General features: G+C 36.4%; 1 protein-coding gene across 1 annotated transcript in view; it reads right to left on the bottom strand.

Annotated features, from left to right (window-relative positions):
* Positions 1-17431, bottom strand: part of NGEF (neuronal guanine nucleotide exchange factor) — a 760193-nt gene that overhangs the window by 96670 nt on the left and 646092 nt on the right. The window contains exon 12 of the mRNA XM_044070587.1: positions 4247-4410. Within this exon, the coding sequence (XP_043926522.1) occupies positions 4247-4410 (164 nt within the window). The remainder of the gene's footprint in view (positions 1-4246; positions 4411-17431) is intronic.

The raw sequence follows: 17431 nt of genomic DNA, 5'->3' as shown, positions 1-17431 counted from the left end.
TATCATTGTTCATAAAATATTCCCATTGTCATATGTTCCTTCCACAGTCTACTACCGTCCTCTTTCATTTTTTTCTTTTTACTTATACCCCATTGAGCATTTTATTCATTTACCTTCTTTTATGAATTCTTTGTGATCACCCAAAACAGTTGATATTGCTCTATGATCTGAAAAATCTACTCCTTTTACCTCATCTGCCACTTTCTTTTACCTGAATATATAACATTATCTTTTTATTTTTGTAATTTCCCTTTTGTATGTCCACTCTCTACTTTTTCCTAGCTACAAGTTTCCACATTACCTCACTTCTTTTGTCACCTTTATATCTTGCATTATTTTTCCTTTCTCTTTTCTTACCTTATAGTCAAAGTCTCCATTCATTACTATTGGCAAGTTTAGTATTATATATTTTTTTAGCTCTTCGGACTTTTTACTGACATGTCTGTATATGCATATATTACTACTACCTACACACAATATCCACGTTTTCAAGTCATGTATCCTCACACTCTCTGCTATCACAATTTTTACATCCAAAATGTTTACAATTAAAGTCCCCGTCATTACTATTGACATTTACTATTACATATTTTTTTAGTTCTTCAAATATTTTTCCATCTTGTTTGTATATGCATATTTCATACAAGTTCCATTTTTTCTCAAGTCACACATCACCCCCTTTTCTGACATCTCACTTATGTCCACTATTTTCACTTCATCTTCTCTTATCAATACCCCTAACCCAAACCTTTTTTCATAAGCTACTGACCATATAATGCAGCTGTCCTTTTCTTCTTGCACCATTCAACCATTAAACTGCTTGTTTCATTTCTTATAGTGTTCATGGTTAGTACCAAATACTGAAGTGATCCCTTCCCATTTTGCATCTTTTTTTCTCCTTTTCTTATCTTTCTCTTTCTCCTTCTCGCCCTCCGTCCTTCCAATAGATTTAACTTCTTTCTGATCTTGCTCTTCCCATGTTTCTGAGCCACCGTTTTCCTCTTCGTCACTTGCTAACCTATCATACTTATCTTCTGTTTGTATCTGAATCTCTTCTGCCATTATCCTTCCTCTTGCTTTTTTTCTTCACCTTGAGTCATATTTCTGTCACTTCCTTCCTTATATCAGCCATTTAACTTTCTTCCTGAATATTATTTTCTACGTATTGCCTTCTCTCTCTCCCAGTTTTGTTTTCTGGAACCCTTTCTTTTTCCATTACTGGACATTAAAACCACAGTTTACAGTTCTTTACAGTATGGCCTTGCTTCCCAAATTTCTTTATTTTGTATACTCCTGAACCAAATATTTTTCATCCCCATAGTAGAAGCAGGAATTCAGTTGGTCCAAATACCTAACAGTTGCTTTTTCACATTCATTATTATATAATTTAAACATGCTATAATTTTCCATTAAGCATATCCAAGGTAAACAGCACTTCCTAACTCCCTGTCCATTCTATCATACATTTTCTTTATGTCATGCACATTATCACATTTTTGACAAAAACGAAGTTCAAATCCCAACATTTCTGAAGCTCTGAATTGCATGGTCAGTTTTCTTTTTAGCTGCATGTCAAAGACTGAAAAAAAAAGTATTCACAAACTGATATGTTATATCTTTTTCTGTTTTACTAACACGCTTTTCTGCACCTAAAAAAATTTCAAAAGTTACTTCACAGATGACTTCTTACTCTAAATGTATTACAGTTCTTGTGTCTCTTTAAGTAAATACTAACAGCAAAATAATATTGTCACTGATTGTACTTCTTATTTTTACCAACAGCCTTTTTTGTGAAGCTGCTGCACTTCTGCTCATGCCAAACACATCTCTTCCCTTTGTACACTATTTCTTGTCCTTTGACTAACAACACATGCATACATTTTTTTTTGGTACATTTCTGTAATCCACAATAGAAAGTTGCAGAAACATATTCTTAATACTAATTACTCCATCAGCTGAACATGCCTCTCTACTTTCAGTCTCTGTAATCTGCTTCTCTACCACGTTACTAGCTTCATTATCTGACTGCTCCATCCTAACACTCCAGCTCGCCTCCTCTCCTTCCTTCATTAAATTCTTCAACACCTCTGTATCCAGACCCCCCCCCACTATCCATTCTGTAGCTAAGATATAATCTCTCTCGCATTCTCTCACCAAAAGTTTGCAAACGTTTGTTCCTTCCTTCATCTTGGAATACTTCAAGCACTACTGACAGCCCTCTGGTGTCACCTAGTGCTCATAAATGTATAGGGGAAGTTCCCCAGTACCCTCGCCAAATTTCCTCTAGTCTGTATAAATACCACCTCAGGCCTCGTCTGAAAAGAGGCCATTGACCTAGTTGGGCTAACCCACTCAACAATGGTTGAAAAATATAGCATGATTACTGTATTGTATTCCTAAACATAACCGATACCACATTCAATTCTGCTAGGAAAATTGTCTAGTTTCTTTTTACTAATAAAGATCTTGGATGCAGTCTAGTATTAAACCAGAGGGAAGCAAAATCTACATAAGACTTGCCTTAGGTCCTGTTGCCACTTTTGAAACATGACTCTGAGAGCTAATTTAAGTTTAAGAGTTAACTATAGGGTTGTACCTTCTAGACCACAGCAACTTCCAAAGGTGGTGCTATTGGCACAAATGAGGGTTGGATGCATGCACTGATTCAGTCCACAAATTACTTGGACATGGGAAGACTAATTTTTTGGTACAAATGTCAGATTTTGCAGGGCAAAACATACCTACGGCCAGTACAAAGGACAGAACTTCACTTTTTTGCCTAAATAAAAGCTTATACTTGTAGCATTTTAGTTGCTTAGTCTGTTTCTTATAACATTTAGGTGTTTCAGATACAGAATAACTGTTTTATGCCACTATTACATAAAATATAGGAAATTATTTTGTCCTAAAATCTCAGGACATTTGCCATTTTTACAATTTTTTTGCAGGACACAACTGCCCAAAGAGGGACTGTCCCTTGCAAAGTGGGATGGGTGGCAACCCTACTGTTAACAGGATAAGTTAATTTTTCAGTATTCATGTAGGAGGACAGGTATCTAGTTACCCAGTTAGTGTTGGTTAATCAATGATTAGTACAATAAAGTGATTATTACAGTGATGCAGTTCAGTTTTATAAAACAGATTTTTCTTTTCTTTTTAAACCACTTCATCACAGTAAGTCCACTGTATGTATGTACTACCTTTCCTGTATGTCTTTCTTTAATAAAAGATTTCAGAACAAGCATGTAAGTACTGCACAGTACATGTGATGTTCTATAGTTTGGTTGGCTTTTTTAAAAGGGCAGAGTATCTGCTACTCAAGTAATTAATGAATTGCTTCATTATTTGCTGGAGCACTTTTGTAAGCATGGATAGGGCAAACATCATCATTACTCTCATACAATTTATTCTAAACATCATGCTGGTTTCATAGCAGTAATAAGTCACTGAGACATTTTTTTCTGCGTTTTATATGATAATCCTTTTGCCAAGTTGAAGTGACTTCAGGCTGATAATTATAAACTAAGGGGTATGGGAGCACAGGAGGTTGCCACTTGCTTTACATTTTGCATGTTGTCATTGCACAAACTCCCTTACAAGTTAATGTGTTTAAAATATGTGTATTCAAGTAAGTGGTTTCTTCCAGTTATGACTGAGCAGTTGCATTTGTGATTACTGAGTTTTAAGGTATCCCAGAGGAAACTATTGTATTGAAATATACCCCATTTGCAAATTAGCTTGCAGAAAAAGCCTAAAGAATAAGAGTGCTGCTTTAGTCAGTTACTTAACACGGAAGTGTTGTGCAATCAATTATTTATTTAAATAGTAGTTGAGCTCTTACTCTAACATAGCCGGACCTCATTCCAGTTGGATACATTGATTCAGTTGCTCCTTGCAATTCCACCTTGCTTCCAAGTCACCAGTCACAGCTGGTAGCATGGGTAAATAATTAAATTCACTCATAAGCATAGCTAACGTCTGGCAGTTTTCCATGATTACAGTAAGCCAAAGTCACATACAGCTCCATGTTGACTCTATGCAGTACATAGTAAAAAGGACCATTACCTTCAGACTATCATGCAACCTGTAACATCACTGCTATTAGTCTGACTCTCTCTCCAAAAGGTTACAATTCTCTGTGCAGACACCACCTACTATACCATTTGCCACTTTAAGCATTACTTTACAATTAAGCTGCTGGTTGTGTAACACCTCACAGCATACTCTTGGACACTTAGGTACTTACCTTGCAGTCTTGTGCGTTACTAGGAGGAGGTCATTGAACAAAAAGAGGTAGATATGTTTGAATAATTTCTGCTTCCTAAGGGTAAGTGAGGCCTTTGCACCAGAGAAACGCTGCAGGTCACCCTGCTTCACGAGCCAGCGAGAGTGGGAAATCACAGGAACAGACTACAGGGAAACCAGATATATTAGTGTAATGCACACTGGAAACCTATACAAAAAACATTCACAACAATATAGCAGTAATGTAATATCTAGGTATACATTATGAATGAAGTACAGTTATATAAGGCACTTACCAAGGCAAGAGATCCTTAATCAGAAGTCACTGCATTAATAAAGTATCACTACAGCAAGGACTAATTATTGCAAGACAATGTAAAGTGAAAAACTGCTAAAATTAAGAGTAAAAAACTGCAGCATTGTCACATTTGCTGAAAAAAAAACCTCTCAACTTACACAATATAGCCAATTCCCCACTCCAAAAAGGGATTCTGGTGGCTTGGTTGACAACGCTATCTCCTTTGACTACACTGTAGCATCAGCAATCCTGAAATCCTGCTATGTAGCACAAATGATATCTGAAGGTATCTCATTCAGGTCAAATGGAATTATCATCTCTCTGTATCTTGCTCTAATTAGACCAATCATAGCATACAATGTTCCCTTTGGTACATACCTATCTGGACTCATCACACAGCTATAAAAGCGTAAAGACCCTCAGCTACCAAGACATGCTTGAAGCCATATCACTTTTCTTGGTGTATTATACACTGTTATATATTGCATTCCATGCCATTAAAGATCCAGCCCTCCTTGATCTATTGTATCTGCACAAAACAAGCATCTCCAAAAACTCTAGAACCACGATTCTGAATCTCCACCAACATAGGGACAGATTTATTACTAAACATTTATCCCATCTCTGGAATAAATTATCCTTGCATGTTAAGCACAGTGACACCTTTAGGATGCACCTTAATAACTGGATGGGCAACCATAAATTCACCCCTGACCTGACTTGTTTTGCCCTTGTAGAAGCAGGAGGTATATCATAAGGGTGAGTACTGACAAGGTGCATATGGTGTCATAACTTACTTGGCTTGTAACTCCTACAGTCCTATGACTCGGTTACAGTCCTATGATCATGTTACAGTTGGGATAACCTACCCTCTGAGTTCTGTTGATCTGATTCTTTTTCCAAAACTGTTTCTCTTCCTGTGAAGGCTGACATTAGTCTTCTACTTATCAAGATGCTTAGATAGGTGGTATAAGACTGACATATAAATTCATTGCCAACAATCACTTTCTTAGGAAGGTAAAGGGTCCTTGTGGTATATGTCAGACAAACCCTCAGTGCTCACATACCTAGAAAAAAAAAACAATAAGCAAAGCAACTATAATACTAAAGTGCAGACACTTCTAATGCATCCCAATGGATCTTTATCTGACCAGTTAAAGACATTAGAGAAGAAAATTATAAAAACGTAAATCTCTCCAACTTGATATGTATTTTAAGGAATGTATACAATTTCAGAGGATACCCAAAGTGCTTCATTTCTGGAAGTTCTCAAATGGATTGAATTCTGAGTCACCTTTGACTTGTGTGAGTTTTTAAGACTTGTAATGCGTAATGACAAGTGACAAATTTGCAGGTTATCCAAGAAAGTAAAAACTTTAAATGATTTCACTCTGAATGAATTATTGTTATAATCTTGCAAGGATTATTATAGATTATACAACAACCCCCCATTAATATTCCAAAACGTGCACACTGATTGGTCAGCGTGCACGTTGTAAATCAGAATTATAGTAATGGAAAAAGGTCCGGTCGCCCGGACTTTTTCCATTAGTATAACTCTTTTTTTTTTTACAGCAACGGAGAACGCAAGATCTCCATTGCTTGTTACAACCTGTCTCACCATGTTAAACGAGTTTAACATAGCGAGACAGCTTTTAAAAAAAAGCAACGGAGCATCTCCGTTGCTTTTTTTAAAGTTGTCTCGCTATGTTAAACCCATTTAACATAGCGAGACACTTTAAAAAGCAACGGAGATCTTGCTTTCTCCGTTGCTTTTTTCAAAACTGTCTTGCTATGTTAAATGGGTTTAACCTAGCGAGACAGCTTTAGAAAAGCAACGGAGATTCTCCGTTGCTTTTTTTAAAGCTGTCTCGCTATGTTAAACTCATTTAACATAACGAGACAGGCTGTAAAAAGCAACGGAGATCTTGCTTTCTCCATTGCTTTTGCCCACAGCTCTGATGTACTGCATAAATATACGCATGCGCAGTACATTAGAACTGACGCAGAATACCCAGACAGCTGCGGAAGGGCAGCAAGGAGGCATTATACAATGCCATTATTTAAGAAAAGTATTTTTTTTCTTAAATAATGTCATTGTATAATAGCAATAACCCACTTCTGGGTGTGGGTAATGCTGGATTTACCCACGGTTGGCTTTGTTTGGCCACTCGGGCTTCGCCCTTGTGACCAAACCACACCAACCGTGGGTAAATCCAGCATTACCCACACCAAGGCATGGGTTATTGCTATAATATTGTCTGATAAAAATCACCAGACAATGTGAGTTTAATAAAAGAAAGAAAAGAAACTTCAAACAGATTAGCAGGATTTTGAGAATGGTATGGGATATCTGCTCCTTAACAATTATTATAATGATTACATTTCTAAGTTGTCTACTGAACATTCTGCCTTTGTGAACAAGAGTGTTGATTCATTTTTAGAGCCAAATGACATCCAAAGTTCACAAAGTAATAATTTTTTGGATTATCTGCCATTGAGAAAATCTGAGAGAATTACCAGTCAATGTCAGTGGAACTGTGTCAATCACAAACCTGATAGAATTACCAGTCATTGTCAGTGGAACTCTGTCAATCACAAACCTGAGAGAATTACCAGTCAATGTCAGTGGAGCTCTGTCAATCACAAACCTGAGAGAATTATCAGTCAGTGTCAGTGGAGCTCTGTCAATCACAAACCTGAGAGAATTACCAGTCAATGTCAGTAGAACTCTGTCAATCACAAACCTGAGAGAATTATCAGTCAATGTCAGTGGAACTCTGTCAATCACAAACCTGAGAGAATTACTAGTCAATGTCAGTGGAACTCTGTCAATCACAAACCTGAAAGAATTACCAGTTAATGTCAATGGAACTCTGTCAATCTTAGCTCTTTATTAATTATTATCCGCAAATTCTCCTCTGTTTGATAAAAATATCTCTGACATGAATGTAAAACTAAAGGAACTAAAAGCATTTTCACTGCTTATATCTTAATATCCATATCTGTAAACAAGATCTTCTATTTTCTCAGTTTTTGTATTATCTTTTGTTTATTCTCTTCCCACATATCCTTACCAACCATAACTGAATTCTTTTTAATCCATAAACCTAAATATTTTATCTTATCATGTCCCAATAAATATTTTTATTTTTATTTATTTAACATTTTTTGACCAGGAAAGTCAGACTAAGACAGAGCCTATTTTCAGCGTGGCCGGGGAGAAACACTCCAGACGCATGTCTTTAGAATGTGGGAGGAAACCAGAGTACCCAGAAGAAACCAACGCGAATGTAGGGAGAACATGCAAACTCCGCACAGAAGGCACCCCAGCCGAAATCAAACCGTTGAACCTCTTGCTGTGATGCGACAACATTAACCGGTGCATCACTGCGTTACCCAACCCAAAATATGGGTTTTGCTGAACGAAATCACATGTGGGTGCATACTTTATTATTATAACCTTTGCTTTATCTTCATTAATTTGATATCCTGAAAACTCAAAAAATTCTGTATCATATAAATATCCTTTTCTGAGTTTATCATGTACAAAATAATATCATCTGCAAATAAGGACAGGTTTTCTTCATTACCATATCAACTGTATCCTTGAATTTCTGAGTCCCTTATTTTCTTTGCCAATGGCTTAAATATACAGCAAATAACAAAGAGGAAAGAAAATACCCCTGCCTGGTTCTTCTGTTCAAAAACAGTTTATCAGATAGGAGCCCTCTAACCTTAATTCTTACCTCCAATCCTTCATATATCCTAATGAACCCTGTTATTGTTTCAGGGAATGCAAATTCTTTCATTGCCCTAGTCATAAAATCCCAGTTTATGACATCAAATGTTTTCTCTTCATCATGACCTACCAATAACAGGGGAATTTTCTTACATTCTGTTTCCCTCTGGATCATCATTGTTTTAATGTTGTCAACTGTCTGCCCTCCTCCCACACTGATCCATACATAATGTTTGCAACAGGTCTATATCACTTTATCGAAGGTTCACATCCGCGAACCACTGTTCATAGAACCAAATACAATGAACATTCCCTTTACCGAATGTTCACTTAAACAAGTGACTTAGGCAGGGAAAGGAAAGAGCTGCCTAGCATTCTGACCATCACACACAGCACAGTATTTCAAACCCACCAAGGTGGGGTGCTGCACCCCCACACCCCCAGCCCCGCACACCTCCCCTAACTATATATACCAACTCCAAGATCGCACTACAGTGGGGAAAAAGGCAGATTTCTGATGATGGCCAACTCATTCCTTTCCCTAGGTAAGTCATTTGTTGAAGTGAACATCTGCTAAAGTGAAAGCTCACTGTATTTGGTTTGATGAACAGTGGTTGGTGGCAGTGAAGCTTCGATAAAGTGAGATAGATGCATTTGCAATACCTTTGCCATTCTCTTGGCTTGTATAGACATAAACATTTTCTAATCATGGTTTAAAACTGAAATGGGTCTATATGAAGCTGGATCTGATGGGTCTTTACCCATCTTTTACCCTGTTTGGGTAATACAGTCACCACAGCTTTTTTTTCAAGGTACTAGTGCTTCCCCTCCTTTTAAAGTACTATTAAACAACACCTTCCAAAAGTTTATCACTTTTTTCTCTTCTATCTTTCAAACTTCCACAGGTATACCATTTATCCAAAGAGACATCCTTGTAGGCTGATTTACAATAGTACATCTGACAATTTAGATTGATATTATAGGCAAACACATATTTTTGTTTTGGTGATTTATATATCAACACATATTGGTCTTTAATGTAAACTTGGTTGGGAGTTTACAAATATCTCTATACATGTTTGTTTTAACTGCATATTGAAGATTTGGCAAGGTTTGGCAACTAAACACATGGAGGTGGACATATCCTTATTTATATATATGTCCTAAAAGGTTTTTTATACATATGTTGAAGGATTGTTTGTTAACACATGATTAGATTTATATCAACACATACGATATGGTTATGGGAATGTTATATGCTCATCTTTAGGTGTTAACAATGGCTACTGATTTCTAGAGACTAGGGGGATTGAATCTTTGGTGCGATGAGAGTAAAGTTTTACTCTGGAGGCTGGCAAATATACAACAAGCTAGTGGGACTTGTCCATTTGTGGAGCTATTATCCTATGGGAGAAGTTTCCATTTGACCTGGTACATTTGAATAGTTTGGAATACCAACAGGTCTCAGGTGGCCTATATGCTACGATTTGAGCAATTAATGCATATGATTGTAGTGTATTCTCGTATTTCAAATATAAAATATTGATTGTGTGAATATCACGTGTGTGTGGAATATTTTGAGAATTGTGAAGCTTATGGCCATGGATCTGAATACTATTTTACAAGGCCTATGTGCCGATAAGAATGATATACAAGTTTTTGGTTTGGCAACACCAAGTCATGGGGTTGAGAGCAAGGAAAATATGAATCCAACTGACGGCTGCAATCTATCATTTAACAAGCTGGTAAAAATATGAGAAAACTACTTAAAATTGTATGGCATCTCAGACTATTCAAAGCATATCAAAATAAAAACATCACCCCCTAGGGGGTTGTGGCTGAAAATACAACCATTAGTGGGTAAAATGGATGAAACACTACTGAAGGAATGGGGTTTAGCACAACAAAATGCCTCCATGACATTTGTTAATATCCTATCCTCATACTATGAGCGAATGATTGATGAGAATATTGGGGAGGTCAAAGCAGTATGTGAGGAACTTAAGGTTTATGAAGGACAGCCCCACTATGTCACATGTTTGAACAAGCTTACAAAGGATCTATTGATATTTGAGAAACAAATTAAGGATAAAAAGATACGGAAATTTAATAGAGATATGGAGGATTACCAGAGGGGGAAACCATTTGAGTATCAAAGAAATGTCAAATTTTCAGATCCTGACAGAACAGTTGCAGTACCTAAGAGGAGAAGACCCAGCTCCATCCTTAAAAAGACAGGTACTAGTTACAGCAGCACATCACGGGAGGAGTCATCAGCCACGGACACAGAGGTTCCCAACACACAGGAATCTCCCATCCCTAAAATACAAAGTGGCTCTGACCACCTTTTAGACGTGGTAGGCATAGGGGTGGGAGAAAACACAGGAATAAACAGGGAGGAAAGTCTATTACAAACATTGATAACACAGTAGAGCAACATTATAATATTCACAACATTTCTACTGTTGAACTAACGGATGGGCAAAACAATTGCTAAATAAAGGACTTAACTATGTTCCTGGTTTCTTTACTGATGAAGATGATACGGCAAATGATGTTTTAGCTTTTTGCTGAAGACTTAACCTTAGATTGTTTTTTGGTGCTAGGGAATCTTCTCAAAGATCTACTGATTTTAGATTTTTGAAGTTTGAATTTACACCCCCGATGAACAAACATGTATCCATTTTTCAGCAAGCAGTGCTCAAAGATTTACATTTTAAACTGTGTCAGTCTAGAATGCTTGTTCATAACCTGACGGTTTGTAAACAACAGGCCTTGATGGAATTAAAAAATAACACAGATAGAGTTATTCTGCCAGTGGATAAGGATGGGGCAGTGGTTATCATGAATTCAGATTATTATCTGGCTGAGGGAAATAGACAATTGTCTAACCCTCAGCATTATATGCATATGCCTACTGACCCCACCATGAGCTTTAAGAAGGATATTGACTTGTTCCTCAAACAGGCGGTTGAAGAGGGAATAATTAAGGATTTGGTTATGCAACACCTGATGGTGGGGGACCCCAAAAAGCAGTATCTATATTTATTACCTAAGATACATAAAAGTCTGGATAAACCTCCAGGCAGGCCTATTGTTTCAGGTATAGTATCTTTAACAGAACCATTGTTTGCTTTCTTGACGCAATATTTGAAACCACTGTTGAAATTAATAAGGGCTAGGATACAGACACTACACAATTCTTAAAAATGATATCTGATACACAATTGGAACCTACTTGGCTACTTTGTACACTGGATGTAAAGGCTCTATACACCAATATACCCCATTGGGCAGGCCTACAGATGCGTGAATATTGGTTAGAGAGGGCTGACATTTATCCGGCGGGTTTTAACACACTATTGGTTTGCATGGCCGAACATGTCTTATCCAAACATTTTTTCTATTTTCAAGGGGAGTGCTACTGGCAGACACAAGGTACAATGATGGGTGCGTCATTTGCATCCATATATGCTGACATTTTTTATGGGTGATTTGGAGGAACATTTGATATATAATGACACCAACAACATTTATTTGAATGAGATAGATATTTGGAGGAGATTCTTAGATGATTGTTGGGTGGTGTGGCGAGTGGACAGGCATTATTTGTTGGAGTTTGTACAGTATTTAAATGATAACAAGTGGGGGATAGAATTCACATTGAATTGTGAAATTCAACAAATTAATTTTTTAGATGTTACGATCATAAGGAATCCTGATAATACTTTAAGAACTCAGGTTTTTAGAAAATACCCCCAGTATATCAACTTACTGTTTGCCTCTAGTCTGCACCCATACCATATCATCAAAAATATACCTAAATCTCAATTTCTACGCATTCAAAGACTATGTTCAACGCAGGAAGATTTTGTCTCATTTCAGCAAGACCTGACTCATAGGTTTCAGGTCAGGAGTTACAAACAACAGGATGTTATGTCTGCCAGTGATTGGGCTTCCAAACAAGAAAGATCACAGTTGTTGGAGTATAAAAATAAAACATATAAGGATGATTTAGATGCTATCAGGTTTGTGATGACTTATGGGCATAACATCAATTTGGTTAGGGACGTGGTGGCCAAAAATTGGAGCATATTATTGGCCAATGAGGAATTGTATCAGGTCCTTAACTCAAAGTGCCAATTCTCTTTTCAGAGGTTTCAGAGGGGCAAGACTCTGGGATCATATTTTTCATATTTCAACCATGATAGAACCAGGAGTCCCTCTGGTTATCAACTGACGATTACTGGGGACAAATTGTTGGGTTCATTTCCATGCGGCCACTGTACTTTTTGTAAGTTCATGTACAAGTCCAAACAATTTTCTAGTAAAAACACCGGCCAAGTCTATGATATAAGATTTTTTGCTAATTGTGGAACTGACTGGGTTATATATTTGGCCACTTGCACCTGTTCAGCATTTTATATAGGTCAAACATCCTGTCCCTTACGTATTCGTATGTCTTAACATTTCAGCGATATATGGAACAAGTCATTAACCAATGCCCTATACAGACATTGTACTTCCCATAATTCTGCCAAATTTTATTTTATGATTATTGATAAAATCCAGGAGGAATAGAAGTAACAAACCTGGCTGGCATTCTATTTTAAATAGAAAAGAGAAGAGGTAGATAATCAAGTTAGGGGGTCTTTTTTTCTCCTGGTCTTAATGATCAATTATAATTTAGTGATATAAGTTTTTGTCCCTAAAGGATATGATGTAACAGGGAGATGGATTTATTTAATTAATCATTTTGAATAAATGCTTATGGTGTCTGCTTACATGTCTTTTATCATTGAAGAAGTCAGGAATGCCAAAACCGGTATGATAATGGTGGAGCCACTTTAATTCAAGTTAATAAACTATATGTGTGCTTATTACACTTTGGTGCTGGCTGCTTTTTTTTTTGAACTGCAGGATCAGTTTTTTGGCCATTTGCATCTGCTGTACTTGTGAGCATTTTTGGTATCATCCCTGTAGACTGACCATACATTACCTTTTTTACCTCTTCTTGGACTATCTTAATTATTAGTTGCAGAGTCTCATCTTCCTCTAAATTTGGCATAAAGTCTTCCAAAAATATTTAAGTTGTGTTTTTCTTGTTCTCCACATTCCTCTGCTTTATACAAATTTTCATAAAATTTCCAAAATATCTCCACTACTACTACTTCTAAAGGATCTTTGGTTATTTTTCTTGTTATAGGCTCCTTAAGTTCAGCAACAGACCTTTCTGCTCTATGTTTTCTAAGTCATTGTGCTAGAAGATTTTATGGTCTGGAATTGTTATAAAAATAGTTGCTTAATAGCAATATTTCTAAACTTGTGCATATTATTCAAATACTCAGTCATTTTACCTTTAGAACTCTGCAGTTGCTCCTCTTCTGTGAAATTATTTTGCAATACTTTAAACTTTTTCAGTCATTCTAAATAGTTCCTATAGCTTCTTAGCAATATATCTTTCTCTTTTATTTCTATCCTATTTTTAAACTCTATTTTCATTTTATCCAACTCAATAGTTATCCCTTGGAATGAAATTTCTCTCTTCCCTAATAACTCTCAACTAATGTCCACTACTCTTCTCTTCTCTTTCCTTAAATTCCGATCTTTTAACAGGTTAGTAGGAAAATGCCACTGTCTCATTTTTATTTCATTACACTATATTGTTGTCTTAGTTTTTATAGGTGAATAATCTGAAATAGTTATTTAATATGTGGTGAAAATTTCAGTTAATTAGACTGTTCTACTGAAATCACATCTTCTACACCAGACATTTTCATAAATTTCTTCAGAAATCTGCCCTCTTTGTTATATTTTTCCTTGTGGGTCCCCTTGATATTTTCTCACTGTTACGAATAATGTTCCAGTTTCCACCAATAAATAATATTCCTGCTAAAAGCTGATTATTTTGCCCTAAATGTTCTTAAATTCAATATAATTCTCATCCCTTACTAAAAAACACTTACTACCACAAACATATAATTATTGTCTTTTTTCTCTTCTATCTCTTTTGTAGCCCCCTTTGCAATTATTTTTATTACTTCCCTTTTTCATTGTCCCTGATATTCTGCTGAATGTCTATCATGGAATCCCTTCTTTGTCAAATCCACATGCTCAGTTCTATCCAAATGTGTCTCCTGCAACATTGCTATTTCCACCCTACATTTCTTAAAATAATTCAGTACTATTTCCTTTTTGTAAATACCTGTAAGGCCATTCAAATTCTAAAATAATATTGGACAAAGTAGCCATTATGATAGAAAGCTGGTGTTTCCCTTATTATACATGTCAATTCTTTTAAGTGTGCATTTCCAGCTTTTATCTTAAATCCATACACTGCTTGGTAGATTGATCTTTTATACAATTCTTTCTTCTCATCTACAGTTGAACCTATTTCAAAGTGTTCAAGACTTTTTGCTCTAATGAAATCCCTCAAAATAAATAAATAAATAAAGACATTTTCACAAGCCGCCATTCCCTATTAACTTAAAATAAATACATGCAAAAATGTACATTTTAAACAAATGAAGTTTAACCCTGCAATTGCCCCCAAAGTGACAGCTGTACCCATAGGCATTACCTAATCTAAAATTAAGGTTACCCATGCTAAAGAACATGATACAGCCTGTGCCCCCTTACACTTATTGAAGTCTGCGCCTTTTGTTTAATATTCCCCACCCAGATGTGAAAAACAGCTTGAATGCTTTTAGATAACATTAACTTTTAGCCACGTGAAAAAAGTACACTGTCTATCTTTAAATAAAACTGAATAGTACACTGCTGTGTTAAATGCACTAAAGTATTAAGGCTACTGAGGAGGCTACTATTTCTGATTCACTTCACTCACTTCAGATTTTATTTTCCACTGAACTGCTTGCTACTGCATCTTTAAATCTTACAATTCTTTCAGCAAAGACTGCTTATCTTTCTCAGATAAAAACAGAAGCAGCAAAACAAACTAAATAAATAAAAATGCTGGCAGGCAGAGTTTCACAGGCACAAATCACTCAGGTGATGATAAACCAAAGGTGTATTTAATGATTAAAAATCCACAAGAAAAACAAATAAAATGTGAGCGCTTTTGTTAAACAAGTATTAATTTCATCAGACACCATTAATATGTAAGACAGCCATTTATATACATATAAAAAACATTCTAATGGTCTATACCATTCACTGTAAATTTGCTGCCTGATTTCACCTTGTGGCACCAGTTACAAGACTCACATTTGTACATCCCTACATATCCTGTTCTAGTGTAGTTAGAACCTTTCCTAAGAAGGTCTTTTAAGTTTGAGCCCCTTCTGTATGTAACTATAGGTCTTTCTCCTATTTGTGCCCTGATGTACAAGTCATCCATTAAAATGTCCCAGTTCTTATAAAAAATGGACATCAAGTGGTATGAGTCAGAGTTGAATGTAAGCACCATAGATCTACGAAAATAACTTTTTACCAACTCAGGTCTCCCTTTTCAACTTCAGAGGGGCTGTTGTCTAGTGTGTTTTCCCCAACTATGGGCTTAAAATGCCCTACTCTTGTTTTACCTATCACTTCCTGCATAAGCTCATTGAACAAGTCTGCTGGGTACTCCCTCCTCAAGAACATAGTTTTTAAGTTGTTGCATTCAGTGAGAAAATCTTCTTCTCTGGAGATCATACGGGCTGCTCGAACGAATTGCCCTTTAACTACCGACCTCTTTTGATGCTTGGGGAGGGAGCTAGTGTAATGCAGGAAAGAGTTTGAGTAGGTCTTTTTCTTGTGGATCCTAGTAGCATACTTTTCATTATGTGTCTTTGCATAAGTGAACATCAAGGTAATTCATATAATCCAGGTTAATCACCCAAGTGAACTGCAGGAATGTAGTGGTGGTGTTAAGGTATCTCAAAACCTCTTCCAAAACAACCAGTGATCCATTCCATATCAAGCTGATATCATCTTGGTATCTATAATACAGTTTGACCTTAGAATAGTACTGAGACTGAAATACATAATTTCTTTCCCAATATGCCATTACCATATTCGCGAATGCCCCACCACAAGCTGAACCCATTGCCACTCCTATGGTCTGCAAAAAGTACCTGCCATTAAAGGAGAAATAGTTGTTTCTTAAAACAATTTCTAATAATTCCAAAATTAGATTAATTTTCTCCTGGTTAACTTTGTATAACAACAGTAGGTCACCCACCCACTCGAGACCAATTTCTTGTGGGATGACCGTGTACAGGTCTTTTATATCTATAGTGAACACGATGTCACTTACGTCATACTTGGTTTTGTTCACTTGTTCTAAAAAAGCCCAGGAGTCTTTACAAATTTGGCTTTCATTACGCAACATTTTCTTCAGCTCATGGTCTAAAAATTGAGCGCAAGCAGTGGTAATGGAGTGTCTTCCATCCACTAAGGGCCTCATAGGTGGATCTGATAGGTTCTTGTGTATCTTGGGAATACCAAAGAACACTGGTATCCATGGGGTAATGATGTTATGATAGTTATGTAAGGAAAGGTTGATTCTTCTTTCTAGAAATATGTCAGTGAGTTGACTGTAGATTTTCCTATATGCTGCATTTAATTCATTAAGAGACACTTCTGTGTAATTTCCTGTGTCTAACATAGCCAACATTTTGTCACTGTATGTGGAAGAGTCCATGATTACAACCCCGCCCCCTTTGTCAGGTTTCATAACCCTGATGTCATGTTCTTGCAGTTCCAATAAACAATCATGTTCACTTTGGTTCATGTTGTGAAGTGCTTGAGCTGGCCTGTATTTGTTCTTATTTAAATTAAACAGATCTAGTTCACAATCTTTTTCATACATTGCTAGTTTTGGGTGCAAAGGGAGGTTGTAGGTAGAACTTATCTTAAAAATGCTGCCTTCACTGACATTAGTTTGGGATCTAGTACCATGTAGTAAGGTCAAATTCAACTTTCTTAAAATTTCAGATCTAACATAGTTAGACCTATAGTTACATACAGAAGGGGCTCAAACTTAAAATACCTTCTTAGGAAAGGTTCTAACTACACTAGAACAGGACATGTAGGGATGTACAAATGTGAGTCTTGTAACTGGTGCCACAAGGTGAAATCAGGCAGCAAATTTACAGTGAATGGTATAGACCACTATGTAAAAGGTAAATATAACTGTCAGT

Source organism: Protopterus annectens, chromosome 4.part1 (assembly GCF_019279795.1).
Source record: "Protopterus annectens isolate FY-2018-M chromosome 4.part1, PAN1.0, whole genome shotgun sequence".
NCBI lineage: Eukaryota > Metazoa > Chordata > Ceratodontiformes > Protopteridae > Protopterus > Protopterus annectens.
Note: the sequence above shows the minus strand (reverse complement) of the source record. Positions and strands in the feature narration are given on the sequence as shown.